At 39.9% G+C, this 21379-nt stretch overlaps 2 protein-coding genes across 5 annotated transcripts in view; one reads left to right on the top strand and one right to left on the bottom strand.

Annotated features, from left to right (window-relative positions):
- mmachc (metabolism of cobalamin associated C) overlaps positions 1–21379 on the bottom strand; it is a 57521-nt gene that overhangs the window by 24391 nt on the left and 11751 nt on the right. The gene's annotated exons all lie outside the window — the stretch shown is intronic.
- On the top strand, positions 183–20658 carry lrrc52 (leucine rich repeat containing 52). The gene is made up of 3 exons (XM_089001702.1): positions 183–641; positions 1686–2224; positions 15051–20658. Exons 1-3 carry the CDS (start codon positions 532–534, stop codon positions 15353–15355), a joined length of 954 nt encoding a protein of 317 aa, XP_088857828.1. The 5' UTR covers positions 183–531; the 3' UTR covers positions 15356–20658.

Genomic DNA, 21379 nt, shown 5'->3' with positions numbered 1-21379 from the left:
GGACCGACCAAACGGTCCTAACTTGTCAAAAATGTCCTCACTATGTATGGTATAAAATGTTAGTGGTCCTCACAAGACTAGTCATACGAACATACACACACAAACAGGCGCACACTGGTGGTCACGTGCATAAGCGCTCAGAGAAGCAGCTCGCACCGAGAAGCATTAGTAGCGCACGGAGCCGAGCAGTGTGAAGGACGCGCCGAGCAGCGTGCGTCCTCTACCGAAGAGAAGTGCCGCTCAGTTGGAGGGAAAAGACGGCTCATCCCGGATAGGAGAAGTACGCGCGGGTTACCCCTTCAACTCAGGAAGCGACGCCCTCGTCATGCACTCAGCCGGGGACAACTAAGCATGAGTCACCGCGGGGGTGATTCAGGGGCTCGGTGGGGCCAAGTCCACTAAACTGGCCCACCGGGGTGTCGCAAGTCTGGGAATAACTAACAGGGAGAGGCTGGATCCCGATAAATCGGATCCGGGATGACCAGGGTCGGCGTCCACGCTCCGTGACGCTACCGGGCTCAGGCCCCCGTCATGCGTGTCCCCCGCCAGCCTGGCGCCCACTCCCTGCGGCTCCTGTCCCTCTTGGTCTACGTGATGGGGGCGGCCCCCTCGCCGGCTCTGACGGCCGGCTGCCCCGACAGGTGGGTGCATGTCGGGTTGCGATCAAATATCGTCCGGGAAATTTCTGGGAAGTTTTTTGGGGGCCGTTTTTCCATTAGAAAGTTTAGTTAGGGTTTTTGGAAATTGGAAAAGAAATAATTATATCGATTAAAAAACGTACAAATAAATAATAATAATAATAAGATGAATCAGATCTGAATCAGAACAATAACAATAATAAACAATATAAATATAATAATAATAATAATAATAATAATAATAAAACCAACGTCAATATAAAATACAGATTATGATAATATTAAAAAAATATAAGCGTTATGATGATAATAATAACAAGAATAAATATTAGAATAATACATATAATAATAAATATAATGATACGTCTAATAATAATTATAGTCATACAAATAATAATAAACAGAATGATACATATAATAATAACAATAGTCATAATATTAGTATAAATAATAATAGTAATACAATAATAAAAACATCCACCTAAAATAATGATTATGATAGTAATAATGATAATATAGTAATATAATAACAATTACAATAATAATAAATAATATAAAATAATAAAAATCAATATCATGATGCCTAAAATAATAATAATAATAGTAATAATTATATTAGTATCGATAATAATAGTAATAAAATAATAATAATATACTACTACTACTACTACTAATAATAATAATAATAATAATAACATAAAAAAATGACAGACTGAAAGATTGAAATCATGGATTCTGGAAAAAAGCAAACAAAACAACCTTGGCTTTGAATGCTATTGTCTATTGTGGTGTATTCAAAGCTTCCTCACACCAACATTTTGCACACCTAAATTATGTCTTGCAACAATAAGCAAAAAAAAATAAAAAATAAATAAATATTGCTTCAAAATTAGTTCTAAAATGTGAAACAAATAAAAAAAGGCCTAAAAAAACAACAACAACGAGAGCTTCGTTTTGGTCGGCAAGTTCTAGTGAATTCCCATTCACTCCTATGGCACCTTTCCAATTTTTTCCCAACACAATTCCTGGATTTCTTAAACCCAAAAGGTGTGTGTGCGATGACCAGCTGGTGGTCCAGTGCGCCGGGCGGGACCTGACCCAATTCCCCAATGAACTACCGCTGGCCACTCGGCAGCTCATCATCTCCAACAACCGCATCGGAGAGCTTCCGGCACTACAGCTCAACTACCTATCGGACCTGGTCTACTTGGACTGCAGCAACAACTCCCTCACGGAGATCTCAGAGTCCACCTTCGGGAACCTGCACAAGTTAGCCTACTTGGACCTGTCCTTCAACATACTGCTGCAGATTGATGAGCGGACGTTTGGGCCACTGGGATCCTTGGTTATGCTGCGTCTGACCGACAACCCGGGTCTCAGGGAGATCCATGCGGACGCCTTTGCCGAAAATGCGGCGTTGCAGGTTCTGGACGTGAGTCGGAACAACCTGAGCGTCTTCAACGTTAGTAGTCTGATCGGATTGCCGGCACTCAGGTCGGTTGGACTTAGCGGGAACCCGTGGAGGTGCGACTGCGACACAGAGGACCTCTGCCTTTGGGTCCAGATCGAGAACTTCAAATTCCAAGGTGAGGATGGAGGAATGAAGGGAAATGTTGACGTTTTAACTCATTCACTGCTAGATGGGCCAAAATGTGTCCACTCCAGTGCCAGGGTTTTTGTCATTGTCACTCGAATTCCAGGACCCACAGAATATTGAGTTTTAGGGCTACATAACAATAATGATAATAATAATAATAATAATAATAATAATAATAATAATACACAGTGAAACGCTACACGGGAATAATGTGTTGGTCACAATGAAACGCGGCACAAGGAAGTGACGTATAAGGAAGCGGAGGGGAGTCAGGTGGTGCATTCAGGTGCGCTCTGTTTGCTCGAGAACCGATTTTCGATTGTAAACCAAGGCATAAAAAAAAACAAAAGTTTTGGTCAAAAAACGAATTGGTTGAGAACTGCGAAATTTGAAAACCGAGGCTTGACTGTACAATGATACCTTGGCTTACAAACTTAATTGGTTCCCAGATGGAGTGTGTAAGATGAAAAGTGTGGATCCCAAAAATTAATTTCCCATAGGAAACCATTAAAATGTGAATAATCCGTTTCCAGGTCCCCATAAAACATTTTCTAAGCCTTATTTTATGTATAATAACTGTGCTCTGGTATTATAATTAAAGAAATAAACGATACTATATAATAAAGTATAATATTTACCTTTGTGTAGGTAATGTAAGGTAATGTTTGTTTTATTGGTTTGTATGTTTAATGATATGCAATAATTTATGTAAATTGTTTTACGGGCCCTCCCAAGCTAGCACCTAATTGAAAACGCTGTCCTTTTGTTCTCCTTTTCGATCACTTCTTGCAACCTTCAATTCCTCTCCTCGTTCACGTGATTTAATGATGGTGCTGGTCAAATAATGTGCTTCCACTGATGAGAATTATCTTTAAAGACACGTCCATTTAGTGTGTGCAATGTCAGATGCGGGGAATCACTTTTAGGGTCTAACTGAGGCAGGATTCGGAAGAGCAGTGGAGCGCTTTAAAACACACAGTGTAGTTTGTAATTGGCTTTTAATAATCAGCGATTATTAGATTTATAGAGCTACGTTGTACCCAAGGACGCTGTACAAGAATTAATGGGGTAATTAAATGTTGAGTATGTTATGAGCTTCTGATATACGCTGATCACCCGCCATCTTGACAGCAAACAGCAGCGTGATAGATTTCAGGAGAGGGCAGGAGAGGCAAGGAAAGCAAGAAAGCATATACCTGTGAACTTATATGCTTTCCCTTTATTTTACACATTTTTTATCATTTCAAATAATGTATGGCATACAAAAACTTTATACGGGAAGAAAATATTGTGAACCGATCTTACAAAGAGCCATTTTGGCTCATATCCAGTTCGTCTCAACTGCTGATAGCCAACGATACGGCAAACCAGCAAAAGTAATCCTCAATCGTATATATTTTGTTTATCGCTGCGTACAGGAGGATGTGTTAGCATTTTTTTGTTTTTTTTTTCTTCATTTCAAATCATGTATGGCGTACTACAACTTTTAAACGGGAATTGTAATTATTTATAAGGGCAGCTATGAGCTAAGATGGGCAGGTATGAAGCAGAAACATTGGAAGCTAATGTTGAAGCTAACCTTGGTAGCTAACATTGGTTTTCATTAGCTCTTATGTTACATTGAAAGCTAAAATCTGAGTTGGCATTGGATGCTTATGTTGGATGTTAACATCAGAAACAAAGGTTGGTCTGAGCACCAATTTTAGCAACTATATCGGAAGATAACAGCAAATATTGACAATGTTGGAAGCTAATGTTGGAAGCTAATGTTGGCGCTAATATTGGAAGCTGTTTTTGGTGTTCCTGAGCTTTACCATGAGAAGTATCATTAGAATGTCATTTTTGGACACGAATGTTGTAGCTAACATTCAACGCTAACATAAGAGCTACTACATTGGATACTAATGTTATTTGTAAGCTGACTTTGGAACCTAATGTTGAAAGCTAACATTGAAAACAAACAGATCGATTACTGAAGATGGAAACGACATACCTGTCAACCTGCGAGACACTGTGACGGCTCAATTTTTTACTTATTTTCTGAAAAAAAAAAACACGCATGTGTAATATTTCATTGCCAAATTTTATGAACAAAATTTCAAGTTACAACATATTTATAGCAATAATCAAGTATGTTCTTTGTTGAAGAACATTGTGGCTTTAAAAAAAAAAATGTCCACAGCATAAAAATAATTTGAATTTGTGTTCTTACGATGTTTAATGTTTTAAAAAAAATATGAATGATATTACGGCAAAAACAAAACAAGGTAAAATGTTTAATTTAATTGATTTCAAAATAAAATTCCACTTGACCGGAACTTCTGTTTCTTCTCTAGACTTTTCGCACAGACTTCGACCACTTTTCTCGGTGGTCGACTTCGTTTTTTACGAGTAGTGATATTTGTTATAATTAACATTACTGCTAATATTTAATGATGAAAATGGAATCGAAAATGGAATAGAAAAAAACAATTTTTGCGTTTCCCGTACAAACTTTCTTGGATGCCGCATCTAAAAATGTGCCAAAATCGTACAGAATATGGCAAAATACGGTCAGTTGATAGGTATGTGATAGAGAATAAGAAGTTATCACATTTAAAAGCCCCATGCTTAGCTGGCCAACCAAACAATAGGCCCACAGTGAAGGCGCAGATGGCCACAGTAAATCTGAGTGAAATAGACACAGACCAGTTAAACTGTCACCTTCATCTAGGAGATCTGGCCTAGATGAATTTAGGACTTGAAACTCCTTCACAGGAAGAGCTCATTAGCCAGGTAACAAATTTCTCAGTTCATGGAAAAGACAACCAATGAAAATATCACTGTTTTATTGCTTACAGCTGTTGGTGCTCAGAACGTTCAGAGGCGTGGTATTATAATCAAGAAAACTATGTTTTACTAATGTATCACTTTAATTTGCATGTAGTCTCAATAAATAGCTTGGCGTAGTGCTGCAGAATTCAGACGTCTGTCATGAATGGCTGTGTTTCCTGACGGCAGTAAAACACTATCTTCCTGGGTTCGAGCCTTTGTCCACAGTGTCCGATCGAACATCTCTGACAGTATGAAACTAGTAGTAGTTACTATGTCACAGTTTTTGTGACCCTTTTCCACCGTTGCCCTCACAGTCACCCGGTGAAATGACTGAAGTATCCGCTATTGATATGAAAACTCATTGAAGGAAAAGGTTCCGTGTCGCGGTTCCATTCTATTTATTCTCTCCGCCTAGGGGCATTGTAGTCTCTTGCTGTCTCGCTAATTGTCAGTGAACGGTCGAATGACCCGATGCGATGATTCGGACAAGCACATTGCATGATGACGTGCACACACAAAGTATGTCACTATTTGAGAGTTGTTATTTTCACTTTAGGGTGGGGGGGGGGGAGAAGTGATAGTGGACTTAACTCGAGAGACGATACGTGGGGGTGTGACAAAACAAAGCACGTGGGACCAAACAGGATGAGGCCACCACTTACATTCATTAAAGAGAATTGCATCATTCAATACAGCGGCAATATAAATTATTCATTACAAAGGACGCATATCAAATTCAACCGGCCTACTTGTGCAGTCTTGCCAAAATATAACATATGGACAATGGAGCTATTTTTCCCCTCCTCTTTTCAAAACGGGCGTAAATGTACCATTCACACATATACATCCACCTATCCATGATCCGATTCGTTTATCCTCATGACGGTTCAGGGCCTATCGCAACTGTGGGATACACCTTGGATTGGTTGCAAGTCAATTGTAGGGCACACAGTCACAAAGGAACATTTGCAACTAGCGACAGTTTACAACAAGGGACAGTTTAGAGCAGGGGTGTCAAACTCATATTTTTTGCCACGGGCCACGTTGTAGTTATGAATTTTTATATTATGTTACGTTACGTTCATTACTACGTTGTAGTTATGAATTTGGGGAATTCATCCGAACAGGGGTGTCAAACTCATTTCACATTGTGGGCTATAAATAACCAAATACAGTGAGACCTCAACTTACAAACACCTTATCTTACAAACTTTTCGTCTTACAAACGTCATATTTATGAAAATTAAACCTTATAATAAGCACTATTTTCATAATACACACCCACCACGGCTGGCGGAGTGATCTTTGGCGGAAGCACACGACCGAACAGCACCAGAGGTTAAGTTACTCTCCTTCCATAAGCCATCAACGACCATCAAAAAGGTAAATAAAACTTTCTTTTACAGCACAGTTTATTTTTTTAATTACAGTCCTCATGTAATGCGCCTCTCTTTCCAAACAGCAATTCCCTTTGCCCTCCAACGCCATTCCATCAAGCCATAAATGACCATCACAAATGTAAATAAAGTGACTTTATGATACAATGCAGTGTATTTCTTTCATTACAATACAATAGCACATTTATTATACATAGAATACGGTATGTTGGGTGTAGTTTTTTAGGCTTATTTAGTTGAAAAGTATATTTTATGGAAACCCGGGAACGGATTATTCCCATTTTAATGGTTTCCTATGGGAAATGTTTTTTTGAGATACACACTTTTCACCTTACACACTCCAATTAAGTTCGTAAGTTGAGGTCTCACTGTATCATTCCTTCAATACCGAAACTTGTTGAAAACTGGTAGGTTAGAATATTACAAGCTAATATTCGCGTTAACAGTTACTTTTAGTTTTTGAACGGAATTAAATATTTTAAACTTACTATTTTAATGTTTGTCTTGAGCAATATTTCATATGGCTAAATAAATGTATCTATTTCCTTCTAAACACACCAAGCACAAATGTTTCCCACGCATTTCTGTAAAAAAATATGACATGGTTCATTTTTCATTGAAAATTCTACACTCATCTACTTTTCTGTTTGGATAATGACATTTTGGCCAATGAGGGTTTTGAAACCGGGTTGAAAAAAAAGACAGCTGTTTTCTTCCACGTTGATCGAAACAGTACCACTCTGCCCTCTAGTGAACAATCCTTAAATTGCACCTCATTACAAATATCAATTCCATGTCGTTTTTGCATTTTTTCCACTTTTAAATTATCCTGCGGGCCTGATCAAACCTCCTTGGGGGCAGGTCCCGGCCCGCTGGCCCTATGTTTGACACCACTGCATTAGAATGTTTCATCTCCTCCACATATTGAATATAGAATGCAAGAATGCACAACAAATTAATAAAGAAGAGAAAAACATTTTAGCCCATGATCTTGATGTGGGTATCCAACCAAATAGCTAGTTAGATAGCTAGCTAGATAGCGAGCTATACAGCTAGCTATACAGCTATCTAGATAGCCAGGTAGCTCAAGTGATGGGCCACTCCCCATCCGAAGTTGTGCCGGTAAACATGACTAAGCCCATGTGGCAAATGGCCGAAGAAGTCGTGTTGTACGCACGATCTAAATTGAACGTCAAACCACCACTCAGTGACTCCGCCTCACCGTTTCATATGGCCAATGTCCTTCTTCATCTTCTGCAATTAAAATCATCGGAAACACTTTCAAATCGGTTTGGAACGTTTGAAATTATTTATTTAGTTTTGCTTTTTTTTTAACTTTATGTTACTTCCGGGTTGGGTGAACGCTGGCGCGTGTGACTACCGCTGCTCACCCGCAGAAAAAATATCCTGTGACTGTAAAGTGTCCTTGAAAGTTTTGAAAGGCGAAATGTAAATGAAATGTATATTATTATTATTATTATTATTATTGTGATGATTACTATTAATATTATAAATAAGTAGTTTTCAAATGTGAAGTCAAGAATAATGACTGTTATTGCGGTTTACATATGAAAAGTTGAAATTTTGGTTCGGACTTTAGCAAGCATCATGGAATTTCACGAGTTTGATTCGCTTTCGCGGGCCGAATGAAATTCTGTGGCAGGCCAGATTTGGCCCCCGGGCCTTGACTTTGACACCTATGATTTCAAGCATTCCATTTATCATCCTGTGACTGTAAAGTGACCTTGAGAGTTTTGAAAGGCGCTTATAAATGACATGTATTATTATTATTATTATTATTATTATTATTATTATTATTATTAACCTACTATGCATGTTTTTGAAACATGAGAGGAAAACGGATAACCCGGAGAAAACCCACCTAGGCACGGCATTTTGAAAAGAAACTGACCCGCAGCATCACGATTGAAGAGGGTCATGCATATCACTCAATTTCTCCAAGTAGTTAAGAGCCAAACGGGAGGAAATAGAGTGAAAAAGGACTAAAGGGAGAATAAATGGAAGAAAAAAAAACTGAAACGATAAGAGCTTTTTTTTTGCTACGAGCCGACCTCCACCGTGGCTCTGCACTTATCCTCTGCCAGAGGAAGTGGAGCCGCTATGGAGAAGCTGGAAAAAAGGAGGACGCCGGCGTTCTGACTAACGTTGAAGAACGAGAGCGAAGGCGTCAATGCGGGAAAGGTCAACTATTCTTAGGCGCCGTGATGATTGCGTTTAAGATCCTTGATAGCATCAGGGCACATTTTCAAACCCTCCAGCTTTAGATAATCACTTGATTGTGTTTAGGGAGAGGGGAGGGGCCAGAAGTCAAACAAAACTTGAAGTTCACATCATTGGTTGACGTACTTTTTCTTAGAAATTCAGCGTTAACAGAAATCTGTTGATTATCCATTCCGCATATTTCTTTTACACATTTAAATCATGGATTGGATTAGCCTTTATTAGTCTCGCAGAGGCTACATTTACATTTCACAGCAGCAAAGTGATTAAAGGAAGAGGAAAGGAAAGGAAAGAAAATTTAGGAGCTGCTGTAAAGGCAGCCACTCTCGCGGCGCCATCTTGAAGTCAAAAGAACCAAATAATAATAATATGACCACTCAACGATACAGTCATTCAATGTTAAGCTCTTTCTGCAACCTCTTTGTTGTATGAAGCAGTTATAGATGAAAGAAGAGCGGATCAAAACATCCTTTTCACCAGTGGATCAGACGTCATGGTGAAATGTGCATGTCTGCTACAAGCTAAATATTCCATTGATGAAAAGAGACTGTGTCACGTCTCTTGCCCCACTAAATCCGCTTCAATTCCAAGCCGCGACAATTCCACATACGCGCTCTGCTATGTATCCATCCAGCCGCAGACTGTCCAACAGCACCGACCTGTCCGCTGGACAAAGCGGGGCTGTGAAAATGCTAATGCTATTAAAAGCACAATCGCCCCAGAGCTGTCCGGTGATTACAGTCAAATGACACCGAAATTGATCCAAATCAAAAACGGTGCTGGCATATTCGTGTTGCCGAAAAGGCTGAAAAACAATCTGTATCCGTTCCACGATGCACAACAACTCAAAGTGACAAAAGAAAACAGACACAAAAACAACATCAACGCTTGGGAGAGCACTTACTGATGGCTAGCTATTCGAGCGCCATCTTGGACTTATTTGGAAGATTAGACTTAAAAAAAAAACACACAAACTGTAATTTTAAAATAAAAATTTTAACTACGCAGTTCAGCTAGTAGAGGTACTTCTCCTTTTACTGGTCATTTTTGACACAATTGTTAAAGTTAGCGAGAAGGCGTGAGTGCTCTTGCCACCTCTAAACATCATTGACAAAAAAGGGATCCTGCTTCTTTGTCATTTCATGTCTTTTTCTATTAGTTTTATCCTCATTTCCTATCAGTCAGTCTGTCAGGAAACGCTGCCTCTGTCACGGACATCCCGGGCATTCGCACTGCTTGTCAGCGCTCCTATCTGTCACACAGATAATCCATTTAAAATTGCTAACTTTTAAAGCTAGCTTTTTTTAGGGCTAACATTGCATGCTAACCGTCGAGGCATTTTGTAGCCAACATTGGAAGGTAATGTTGATGCTAACATTAGACGTAATGTTATAAAGAGTTGGAAAATGATTAATTAGTTAATTATTTTTAATTAATCGATAGAAAAAAATAACTCAAAATAATTGTTAGGTAATTGTCTCTGGACTTTAATTACTTAGCTTAAATTACAGACCTGGAAGTTAACCTCTTAAAGGACAACCGACACCTCCGGACAAGTTGTGTCCATAATTTGTAAAATCACTTCAAATGACTTCTACTGAGTGCATTTTACAAAGATTCCACCGCATATAGCTATAGTTTACATTTTAAGACTCGTGTTGAATACAGTGGGACCTTGGCTTACGAACTTAATTGGTTCCGCGACAGTGTAAGGCGAAAAGTGTGTATCCCAAAAATTAATTTCCCATAAGAAACCATTAAAATGAGAATAATCCGTTCTCAGGTCCCCATAAAACATAATTTTCTAATTTTGTAAGCCTTAAAACCACACAAAATATAAATTATTTTATGTATAATAAATGTGCTATAGTATTATCTTTAAAGAAATAAACTGTACTGTACAATAAAGTCATTTTATTTACCTTTGTGATGGTCGTTGATGGCTTGATGGAATGGAGTGGCCGGTTTCATCAGCATTAAACACTTGATGAGGAACGTAACCTTCTTCTTTCACCATCTTGAGGAATGATCCCTTGGAGGTGCTTTCTCTGATATTTAACCTTTCAGTCTACACTCTGCTTTTTCTGGGCGCTACATTGGAGTCCAGACGGCTCGAATGATTACGGAAGGACTTTTTTAATCGATTGCAAACAACTTTCCTCATCAGAACTATTTTAATCATATTCATAACTGGATGAGTAACAAGAAAGCATCTTCTCTGAATCTGAATTCTTTGAAGCCATTGTTTTGATTCTGGAGCAAGGCAGTGTGTGACCAATAGTGATGTCACGAACAAGGGGGCGGGACTTTCTGAATCTGCCCAGTTCCGAGCTCACTTTGTGGCAGTTTTGGGACATTTTAAGTCATTTTTATTGGTGTTTTACATTTGACTAAAAATATCAGCCTGCGTGTTTTGGGTATTTTACTATAAAACGTTTTCTGATGTAAGTTAGGAAACCAAAAAATCCTGTTGGTTGTCCTTTAAGCTAACATACAAATTAAAACCGGCAACTAAGGACGTAGCTAATATTGTAGTTGACATTGTCAGGAAACATTGAAGGTAATGTTGGAAGCTAATATTTCGGGTAATGTAGCTAACATTGGAGGCTAACATTCTAAGTAATGTTAAAAGCTAACGTTGGATGCTCACGGTATATTTAGCTGTAGGTAGTGTGTGTACTTTTGCCACCTCTGTTAGAGACATAATTGAGTCCTGTTTCTTTGTCACTTTCTTTTTTTTTAAACATTTTTATCCTCACTTCCCATCAGTCAGGCCAGGAAAAGCTGTCACTGTCTGGGATGTCCTTGACATTTGCGAGCAGTTGTCAGCGCTCTTATCTGTCACACACTATAGTCCAGTCGAAAACGTCTAGCACGACTCAATCGTCCTCCTTTGTAGCAGTTGATGGAGCTGATTAAGTTGGAATTAAAATTTACCAAATAAAGTGAATGTGTGTGTGGGGGGGGGGGTAAGCAGCGTTGGGTGGTATTGATGCGGGCAGTGTTTGATAACCTTGGATCAAACTCATTACGTAGTTATTTGCATTTCTCTTTAAACCTGCACAGAATTCCAAGACAGCTGCACTTCAAATCGTTTAATCAGAAGCTGCCATTCGGTTTGTTGTTTATATGGCGGTTACCAAGTGGTTGGTGTCAAATCTTTGTATTTGTGTCTTTGTATTGTCATATTATTTGTGATTAAGTTTTGTTTTTTTGTTCTTTTGACTTCAAGATGGTGCCACGAGAGTGGCTGCCTTTCCAGCAGCTCCTGTATTTTGTTTTTCTATTTCTTTCTTTCCTTTCCTCTTCCTTTTATAAATTGCTGTGAAATGTAAATGTCTCCACTGCGAGACTAATAAAGGCTAATCCAATCCCGTTCAACAAATGACTGTACTCACAAATGAAATTATTCAGCACTAATCTGCCTTCATTTGTTCAAATCACATCAAATAATATTAAAGGAAAATCGACACCTGCGGACAAATTGTGCCCATAATTTGTAAAATGGCTTCAAATGACTTTTACTGAGCGTATTTTAATAAGATTCCACCTCATATAGCTATATTTTACGTTTTAGGAATCCCGCTGAATATTCAGGAAGTCTTGTTTTTGAGTTGGTGACGAGTCCGTACGTGACGTCACTAAAGGAACGCCCCTGACTGGAAAAAAAGACGCATTCTAGCAGTCCTTCCATCACGTCAATGTATTTTGCTGTACTTGTTTGGTCTGGGGACCTCGTGTTGCACCCAAAAGCCGCCAGAAGAGGGCGTCCAAGCTCCATATCAGGAATTTATCAGCCTGTGGAAATGGAGGTGGCCACAGGAGGTCGCCATTTTGTGCCTCTTTTTGGTGAGACATTTCCCCTCAATGTTGCCTCAAAATGGCATGGAATAAATTCTTTAATCGGTTGCAAACATGTATGCTTTCCTCTTCAGAACTATTTAAATCATATTAATAACTGGATGAGTAACAAAAAAGCATCTTCTCCAACTCTGAAGCCACTGTTTTGATTCTGGAGCAAGGCGGTTTGTGACGTCACGAACAAGGGGGTGGGACTTTCTGAATCTCACCATTTCTGAGCTAATTTGGCTGCAGTTTTGGGACACTTTAAGTCATTTTTATTAGTGTTTTGCATTTGACTAAAAATATCAGGCTGCGTGTTTTGGGTATTTTAGATGCTATAAAACATTTTTCTGATGTCAGTTAGGAAACAAAAAAATGGTGTCGGTTGTCCTTTAATGTTAATAATACAACTTAATTATGGAAATGCCTTTTAAACAAATTTAGATTTCTTTTTTTTTCTTTTAGTGCAAGATCAACCCTTCCAGGTATAGCGGCTACTCGAGTGGATGGCTTATCGTGTTATCAGGTTACAGGTTATCATAATTGATACATGAAATGCTTAACTCATTTAACACAAATGCCCCAAATACAACAGTTTGAATTTTTACTTTCCATTCTGTATTAACTCATTCACTGCCAGAAAAATCAGAAAAAAAGAGTTAATCCCTAATTTATATTGGTCTGGAGTTATATGAGCTTGAAATGAGGGTGGCTGTCCAAAATACAATGTGTGTGCGCGTGTGTGTGTGTGTGTGTGTGTGTGTGTGTGTGTGTGTGTGTGTGTGTGTGTGTGTGTGTTTGTTTCGTCTTGTCATATTTTTACTGATGGTTACTTACATATTGGTTTATATGGGGCTTTAACAACAGCTGAAGCTGTAACAAACATGGACAAAAGGCAAATGCTGCCCCTTCCTGGAAGGGAAAAACATTGCCAGAAGTCTGACTAGCGCTTGATCGGCACCCCTCTGCAAGAAAAACAAAACCTTCGGGAATGGCGCTCCAGGTCATATTTTCAAATCCCGATATAAATTGGGGAATGGCAGTGATTGAGTTAATCAGAAAGGAAATGATAGAAAAAAAACTTGCTTGACCAAACTTCATCAAGCGCAATCAATCATTTTTGCCTCAGAGCACTGAAATTGCATCATTGACTATGCCGTCAGTAAAAAAAAACACAAATTGGACATTTGTCCGCTGCGCTCTCTCTCTCTCTGACTAATTGTCTTTCCTCTCCTTCGCCCTCTCATGTCATTTTTCTTTGCAGATGCAACTGAGCATGAAGGGAGAATGGGGGGGGGGTGATGATGATGATGAGGATGTCAATTAGTATGTTGCTAATGAAAGATGAAGTTAGATGAGATGATAAAAAGGCCACACACAAAAAAAAAAAAAAAAACGCTTCCTCGATTATTCTCTTGCATCTGATTATTCCATTGGTGGATGAAAGTACCCTCATGACTTTGACTCAATTCCCAATTTTAGGCTGAAATATGACACAAATGCCCTGAAGCTTATGTACACATTAAGCCGCCTTCGAAAGTGTGGGAACGGTGAGACAAATGTATTTTATTTTGGTGGGAGACTGGAAAAGTTTGGGTTGAATTATGTTTGGTGTTGGGGCAATTCGCTATACGAACATTTTGAAATACAGTAAAGTCTCGTTATATCGATATCGGATATATCGATAGTCCCGGTTATATCGATACTATTTCTATGCACGCACGGAGAAAATTACATGCAAACAGGGTCGGATATATCGATAGTCCCGGTTATATCGATATTTTTTCGGGCTCCCTTGAATATCGATCTAACGAGACTTTACTGTATATATACATATATATAAACATGGTGGTGGGTTCAACAATTTCGCCTAGCAAATACGTTTGAATGTATCGATGAAAAGGTGTATGTACTTCTTTGAAGGTGTCGGACGTTTCGCTTCTTATTCAAGAGGCTTCGTCAGCAAACTAAAATCTTTTGCTGGTAGTTTCGGCCCCATATATATATCTCTACTGTCCAGACGTGGCGGTTCCAAACTCTGCTATGATTGGTCCCTGCTCTCAGGTTGGGGGGAGCAGAGGACTACTCCCTGCGGCTACACTGATTACTTCTATTGTCATGCCTGAGTATGGGGTCTACGACTGGCCCGATTGCCCCATTTGATCTGGTATCACCTCATTAGCATAACTAAGCCTATGTTGCCTAAGAAGTCTGCTGTACGAACGATTCAAATTGAACCTCACCCCACCATGGTGATTTAGTGAAGGATTTTGCTGTTTTATGACAATAGCTTCTTTTACTCCCCTTTCAAACCATCTATTTTCTTTCACTAAGATTTTAACCTCATTATCGTCAAATGAGTGGTTGCTAGCTTTTAGGTGCATATGTACTTCTGACTGAGGCCCGCTAATATTATCCCTGCGTCTTTGAATGTAGTTGCAAAATTGTTCAAATGTCATTGAAGATAAGTTTGAATGGGCAAACTTGATAACGAGTCATTTCACTCTGCGTCCCTTCCAGACGAGGGCCAAACGATGTGTCAGAGCCCGGCCGAGCTGACGGGCCGGCGTTTGGCCGAGTTGGGGATGCAACTACGTACGGACTGCCACCAGGGTTTGGGCTACTGGGACTACCTCTTCTTCGTGGCCATTGGCTTCGTCATCTTCTCGGCGGGCACGGTGTCGGCGTGGGTGATGGGCGTGCTCATGGTGCTGTACGAACGCTACAACAAGCGCAAGAGCGAGGGGCTAGACAGCGACGACGAAGACGGCAGGGGGGGCAAGCAGGGAAACGGGGACGTGAGCAAGCCTGGCGTGCAGGTTTGATGCCGTTGATGACTTTGAGACCAAAGACTCGCATTCCTGGATTTTGGCTGTGCCTGATTGCACTCTCTGAATCACTCTCTACTCGCTATATAGTTCTCTAAAAAGTGAGTCTGCCATTTGGCGCTGCTTGTACAAAATGTCGAGCAAGTGTAGGTTATATCCCACAATGCATCCAGGAATAATCAACCCCTATATATATATATTTTATATATGTCTATAATAGCCTCCAAAAGACAAAAGATGGTGGCAAAGGACTACCTTTGTCCAAATAAAATTCCTCAACGCATTTTAGCAGCTTCTTCCCAAGACGCCACCAGAGGGTGTTACGGCACCTTAACTCATTCACTGTCATTCACAAATTTATTCCGGAATTGAAAATATGACGTAGAGTGCCATTCCTGAATTTGTTCGGGTTTTGTTCATTCATGCTTGGGTGCCGATAAAGCGCTCGCCATGGCCTTTTGCAATGTTTTTTTTTCTTTTCCACAAGGGGGCAGTATTTCCCTTCTTTCCATGTTAGCACTTTGTTCCAACTTCAGCTGTTGTTCAAGCGCTAAATAAACCAATATGTATGTATCGCATTGTATTTTGGACAGACACCCTCATTTCAAGCTCATATACCTCCAGACCCATGTAGTTTAGGAATTAACTCTTTATTCTCATGAAAGAAGAGAGTGTAAGGTTTCTCGCCTTGTATTGAATGTTTATGTAGACCTAACACTCAATATTAATAATAATAATAATAATAATAATAATAATAATCTATTTCATTTATGAGCGCCTTTCAAAACTCTCAAGGTCACTTTACAGTCACAGGATAACTTTTTCTGCAGGTGAGCAGCGGCAGCCACACGCGCCAGCGTTCACTCAACCCGGAAGTAACTCAAATAGATAGAAAGCCAGCCAACATATATCTAATAACTAGCTAGCTATTCAGCTAGCCAGCCAGCTATATCGCTATATAGCTAAAAAATAGCTAGCTAGATAGCTGGCCAGTAGCTATTGTTCACATGTTTGGTATCATAGGGACAGGAATCAATAAATCCATAACTGTGCTAACCATTATTAGCATGTAGCCACACTGAGCAAACAGCTGCTGCTATAGGCGAATATTGTGTGTGTCGTGGAATTTGAGTAAAAATGACAAAAACCCTGGCACTGGAGTGGACACATTTTTGCACATTGTCTGGCAGTGAATGAGTTAAAAGACAAAGAACCTACTAGTACATGATACAAGAATACAAAATAAATGCTCATGCAGCTTTCCATAAAAACATACACAAATATAGCACATGGCTTGACAACCCCCGCCCCCCAAAAAAACAATGAAAAAAGACATAAAAAAACAGATGAATGTAAACCAACAGAAAAACATGTGCAAGCTACCTTTAATATTGCGTGGGTGAACGGATACAGCTGAGAGCGTGTGTGTGTGTTTGTTTGACACATGGCTATTTCCCGGTTCCCAACCTGGTAGAAGAAGTAGATCAGGCTAACACAGAGCGACCACATCAGAGTGCTAGAGTGCGTTGCCTAGCTCAACGAGATTCTAAGCGACGGACCGGGCTGACCTCGGCCTATACGCGTGCTTTCCGTGTGCGGGTGTTGGCGTGTGTAAGTGGGGCAACAATATCACAAGCCACCGCGACGACTGATTCACCAACGACTTTCGTCACGGAGCGAGTTCACCCACAAAAATGTGTTATTTGCCTCTATGTCATTACAACCACAAAGTTAATTTGTTTGCCCTTGAGCTGGACTCAATCGGAATGTCCTTAAACAATAAACATTATTGGACACGGTAGACTTTGGGCAAAGGGAAAAAAATGCAATGAGTTATGGCTGGGATCCGGCTAGGAGTATGTATTTTTTCAGTTTAGAAATTGTTTAGAACACAGGTGTCAAAGTCAAGGCCCGCGGGCCAAATCCGGCCCGCCTCATCATTTTTTTCGGCCCGCGAAAGCAAATCAAACTTGTTAAATTCCATGATGATTGCTAAAATCTGAGCCAAAATTTCATATTTTTGGATGTCAACCACAATAAAAGTCATTATTCTTGACTTCAGATTTGAAAATAAGTTATTCATTAATTTGCTGTGTGCTCTATATGTAATATTTGAAGGGATTTAAACATTCTAATGGGTTCCCCAAATTCATAACGGCCCTCGAGAGGAAACCATAACTACAATGTGGCCCGCGACAAAAAATGACTTTGACATCCCTGGTTTAGAATATATATCCATGCCTTTTCTAATGCGCATAAGGTAAACATCAAGGGCACATTTAAGTCGCTTGAATGAAATATAATTGTTTTTTTTTTATTATTCTTTTCCATATAAATGGCCCTCCAATATGATCACAAAACCAAATAACTGAATATTATTTAACAAATACATTCCTTGGATATGTTTTTATGTAAACGTGCATCATTATTATTACACATTTTAATTGATATAAAATCTAAAAAAAATATTTTTTTCCTTGAAGATGGAGAATAGTTTTAATTAATCCAGAAGAAAAGGTTTCTTCAGCCGTCATCTGTACTTCTTTGAAGGTGTCAGACGTTTCGCTCCTCATCCGAAAAGCTATGTCAGCGAAGTAAAATTATGCTGGTAGCTCTGGTCCTATATATAGCCCTAATGTCCAGAAGTGGCGGTGCATGACCTCTGCATTGATAGGTCTAAAGTTGAGGGGAGCAGTGGACTACTCCCTGAAGCTAATCTGATTACTTCTTTTGGTCTGTCTGATTATGTTGTATGACCGCCCCTGATTGCCCCATTTGCCCTGGTATCACCTCATCAGCATATCTAAGCCTACATGGTAATGATCTAAGAAGTCTGTTGCAAGCACCATCCAAATTAAACCTCAACCTTATACACCAGAAAATGTCTGTGTAGGCTCTCAGTCTCAGTTCGCTGACGAAGCTCTTCAGATGACGAGCGAAACGTCCGACACCTTCAAAGAAGTACAGATCATGGCTGAAGAAACCTTTTCATCTATGGACTACTCCTCTACGACTGATTGGAAAATTCATGTATTTTTCATTGCATTTTCTGAAAAGTTATAGTCCCCCACCAAAAAAACATAAAAACAGCACATTTATGGTTTCCGTAGAAACGCCTGAGTACATGAAAGTAATATTTTTGATTAATAATAAATTAATATCATTTTACTGACGTTTCCTTTCAATACAAAACTTTTACACAGTCAGGTCCCCATAAGGTCTCCACTCTGTGGTGTGTGTGTATGCATGTTTTGACTGAAGTAACATACGTCTGCCGATGTTGCTTTTTTGGGGAGTCTTCTTCAATTTTGTACACCATGTATGTATCATGAGCAATAAAGACAGAGGAGCAGTGGAACAAACAATATTTTTTCACCCCTTTCTTACTAACACTTTGAACAGCACCGTCTGCTGGATGGAGCCTGGATGGCAATGGCCCAATTGCTAATCTTACTGAACTTACCGCGTGCATCTATTGCCATCGTCAACTATACATTTAACGGACCTTAATGTATAAAAACGGGCCTCCATAAGAAATTGTCAAACATAGTGTGCAAGCGTGATGACCCCTGATTCCTGATAGCTGGTTCTTATGATAAATTTTCACGTAAAGGACAACCGACACCATTTTTTTTGTTTCCTGACATCCGAAAAACGTTTTGTATCTGTCACCCGTCGTGCTGAGACGGGCAGAGGGGCACACAGAGGTGGAGGGAGGAAGAGGATCTGAGGGAACGAGAGGGAATAGAAATTTGAAGAAGGTCAGATAGAAATGGCGGTGAATGAGTGAAAAAAAGTCACTTTTGCCATACTTTGAACGACTCTATGACACGAGTGAAGCGAGACGGCGTGCCAAGTGAGGCGAGCATCCCATTTGACGCACACCTCGGCCTCCTCGGATGTCGGCTTCAACCTCCATTAAACCCAGCCGGGCCACCTCGTTGCCTTTTATAGTATGCGCAACTTGCGCTAAGCGTGCTAGTCCACACTTGAAACTGCTCGTGTGTAGCCCTGGGAGGCCAGTGCAGTGCGTGTGTGTGATTGGCTTATTGCATTAGATAGTCTATATGGGCTTTACGCTCAGGAACTAACATCACCCTTAGAGAAATAAAGGGATCACACACACACACACACACACACATACACACACAAACACGCGTACACGCACATGCTAGCGTTCTTCAGAGCAATGCTGTTGTGCCTCTGGTACTTAGTGTTCCCTGTAGTTGACGTGAAGTGTCTGTCTGTTAGTCTGTCTGCCTCAGTACAGCAAGCTCGTTTTTGAAGTCAGGGTATGAGTTTTAAAGGACAACCGACGTCTCCGGACAAGTTGTGTCCATAATTTGTAAAATGGCTTCAAATGACTTCTACTGAGCGTATTTTACAAAGATTCCACCGCATATAGCTATATTTTACATTTTAAGACTCCCTCTGAACATTCAGGAAGTCTTGTTTTTGAGTTGGTGACGAGTACTCACGTGACGTCAGAAAAGGACCGCCTCCTGACTGTAAAAAATACGCATTGTAGCGTCTTTCCATCACGTCAATGTATTTTGCTGTACTGTTTTTTAAAAACCCTTGTGTTACATCCAAAAGCCGCCAGCAGAGGGAGTCAAGCTCCGTGGAAGGAATGTATCAGCCTGTGGAAACGGCCTGATTAATTCCTCACAGCTCGGCGGCCATTTTATTGCCTCTTTTTGGGTGAGACATTCCCCCCGCCCGTTTGCCTCAAAATGACACGGAATAAATTATTTAATCAATTGCAAACATGTATGCTTTCCTCTTCAGAACTATTTGAATCATATTCATAACTGGATGTGTAACAAGAAAGCATATTCTCCGAATCTGAAGCCATTGTTTTTATTCTCCAGGAATGCAAGACGTCTTGCCGTGACGTCACGAACTGGGGGCGGGATTTTCTGAAAATGCCCAATTCGCAGCTCAATTTTTTTTGCAGATTTTGGACACTAAGTCATTTTTATTGGTGTTTTGCATTTGACTAAAAATATCATACTGCATGTTTTGGGTATTTTAGATGCTATAAAACGTTTTTCTGATCAGTTAAAAAACAAAAAAAGTTGTTAAAGTATGTTAAAAATATTCATATATACTTCCCTTTTGAGTGAAGGAACAGCATCATCACACAAAAACCCCAAATAGAAAGTTTCCCACTTCCTGGAATAGATGTGATCCTCCTCTGAGATTAACAACTCATTACCATCAGACCACCCCTCCAAGGACCACTCTGACCCCAAAATCCCCTCTACCTCCCACCCTTTGAGGCACAAAATACTCCGGACCTCCCCCGTCTCTTCCAACTATCCAGATTTAAACTCTTTAGACGTCAATTCTCAACCTCAATCTCCTCATCTTCCTGAATTTAGCCTCCTGGAGTGGGCTGGGGGGATTCCTGACACCCCCCACCACAACACACACACACACACACACACACACACACACACACACACACACACACACACACACACACACACACACACACACACACACAAATCAGATAATGAGTTCTCATATCTTTTTTTATAGCTGATACGTTTAGTCAAGTGTCACATTCATTTCATTTTGCACTGGAAAAATGATGTGTATACTAAATTTTCTCTAATCGTGGTGGCAAAAATAAATAAATACCGTATTTTCCGGTGCATAAGGCTCACCCAAAAGATTCAACTTCCTCAAAAGATTATCCTGCACCTTATATGCAGGTGCGTCTTATATGTGAAGTAATATTTCCCCCATTTTGCCCTGTAGAAGTCGTGTGGGACCCTGGCCTAAACTGTAGCACCTTATGTGTTGTGCTTTACATTTGGAAAACTTTTACATATTTATATCATATACAGTAAAGTGTCATTATATCGATATTCTCGGGAGTCGGAAAAAATATCGATATAACCAGACTATCGATATATCCACTCCTGCGGCATGTAATTTTCTCCTTGCGTTCATAGAAATAGTATCGTAATAAGCAGTACTATCAATATAACCGATATCGATATAACGAGACTT

This window comes from Hippocampus bargibanti, linkage group LG07 (genome assembly GCF_051943395.1).
Source record: "Hippocampus bargibanti isolate YZ-2025 linkage group LG07, ASM5194339v1, whole genome shotgun sequence".
NCBI classification, from domain to species: Eukaryota; Metazoa; Chordata; class Actinopteri; order Syngnathiformes; family Syngnathidae; genus Hippocampus; species Hippocampus bargibanti.
The sequence above is the reverse complement of the archived record's forward strand: the minus strand, read 5'-3'. Positions and strand labels throughout refer to the sequence as shown.

What these genes read in the sequence shown, in the direction of transcription:
- lrrc52 (XM_089001702.1), top strand. Translation starts at nt 532, where the DNA reads ATGCGTGTCCCCCGCCAGCCTGGCGCCCACTCCCTGCGGCTCCTGTCC. An exon ending in ACGGCCGGCTGCCCCGACAG is followed by an intron (nt 642 to 1,685) that starts GTGGGTGCATGT and finishes TAAACCCAAAAG; the next exon opens with GTGTGTGTGCGATGACCAGC. An exon ending in CGAGAACTTCAAATTCCAAG is followed by an intron (nt 2,225 to 15,050) that starts GTGAGGATGGAG and finishes CGTCCCTTCCAG; the next exon opens with ACGAGGGCCAAACGATGTGT.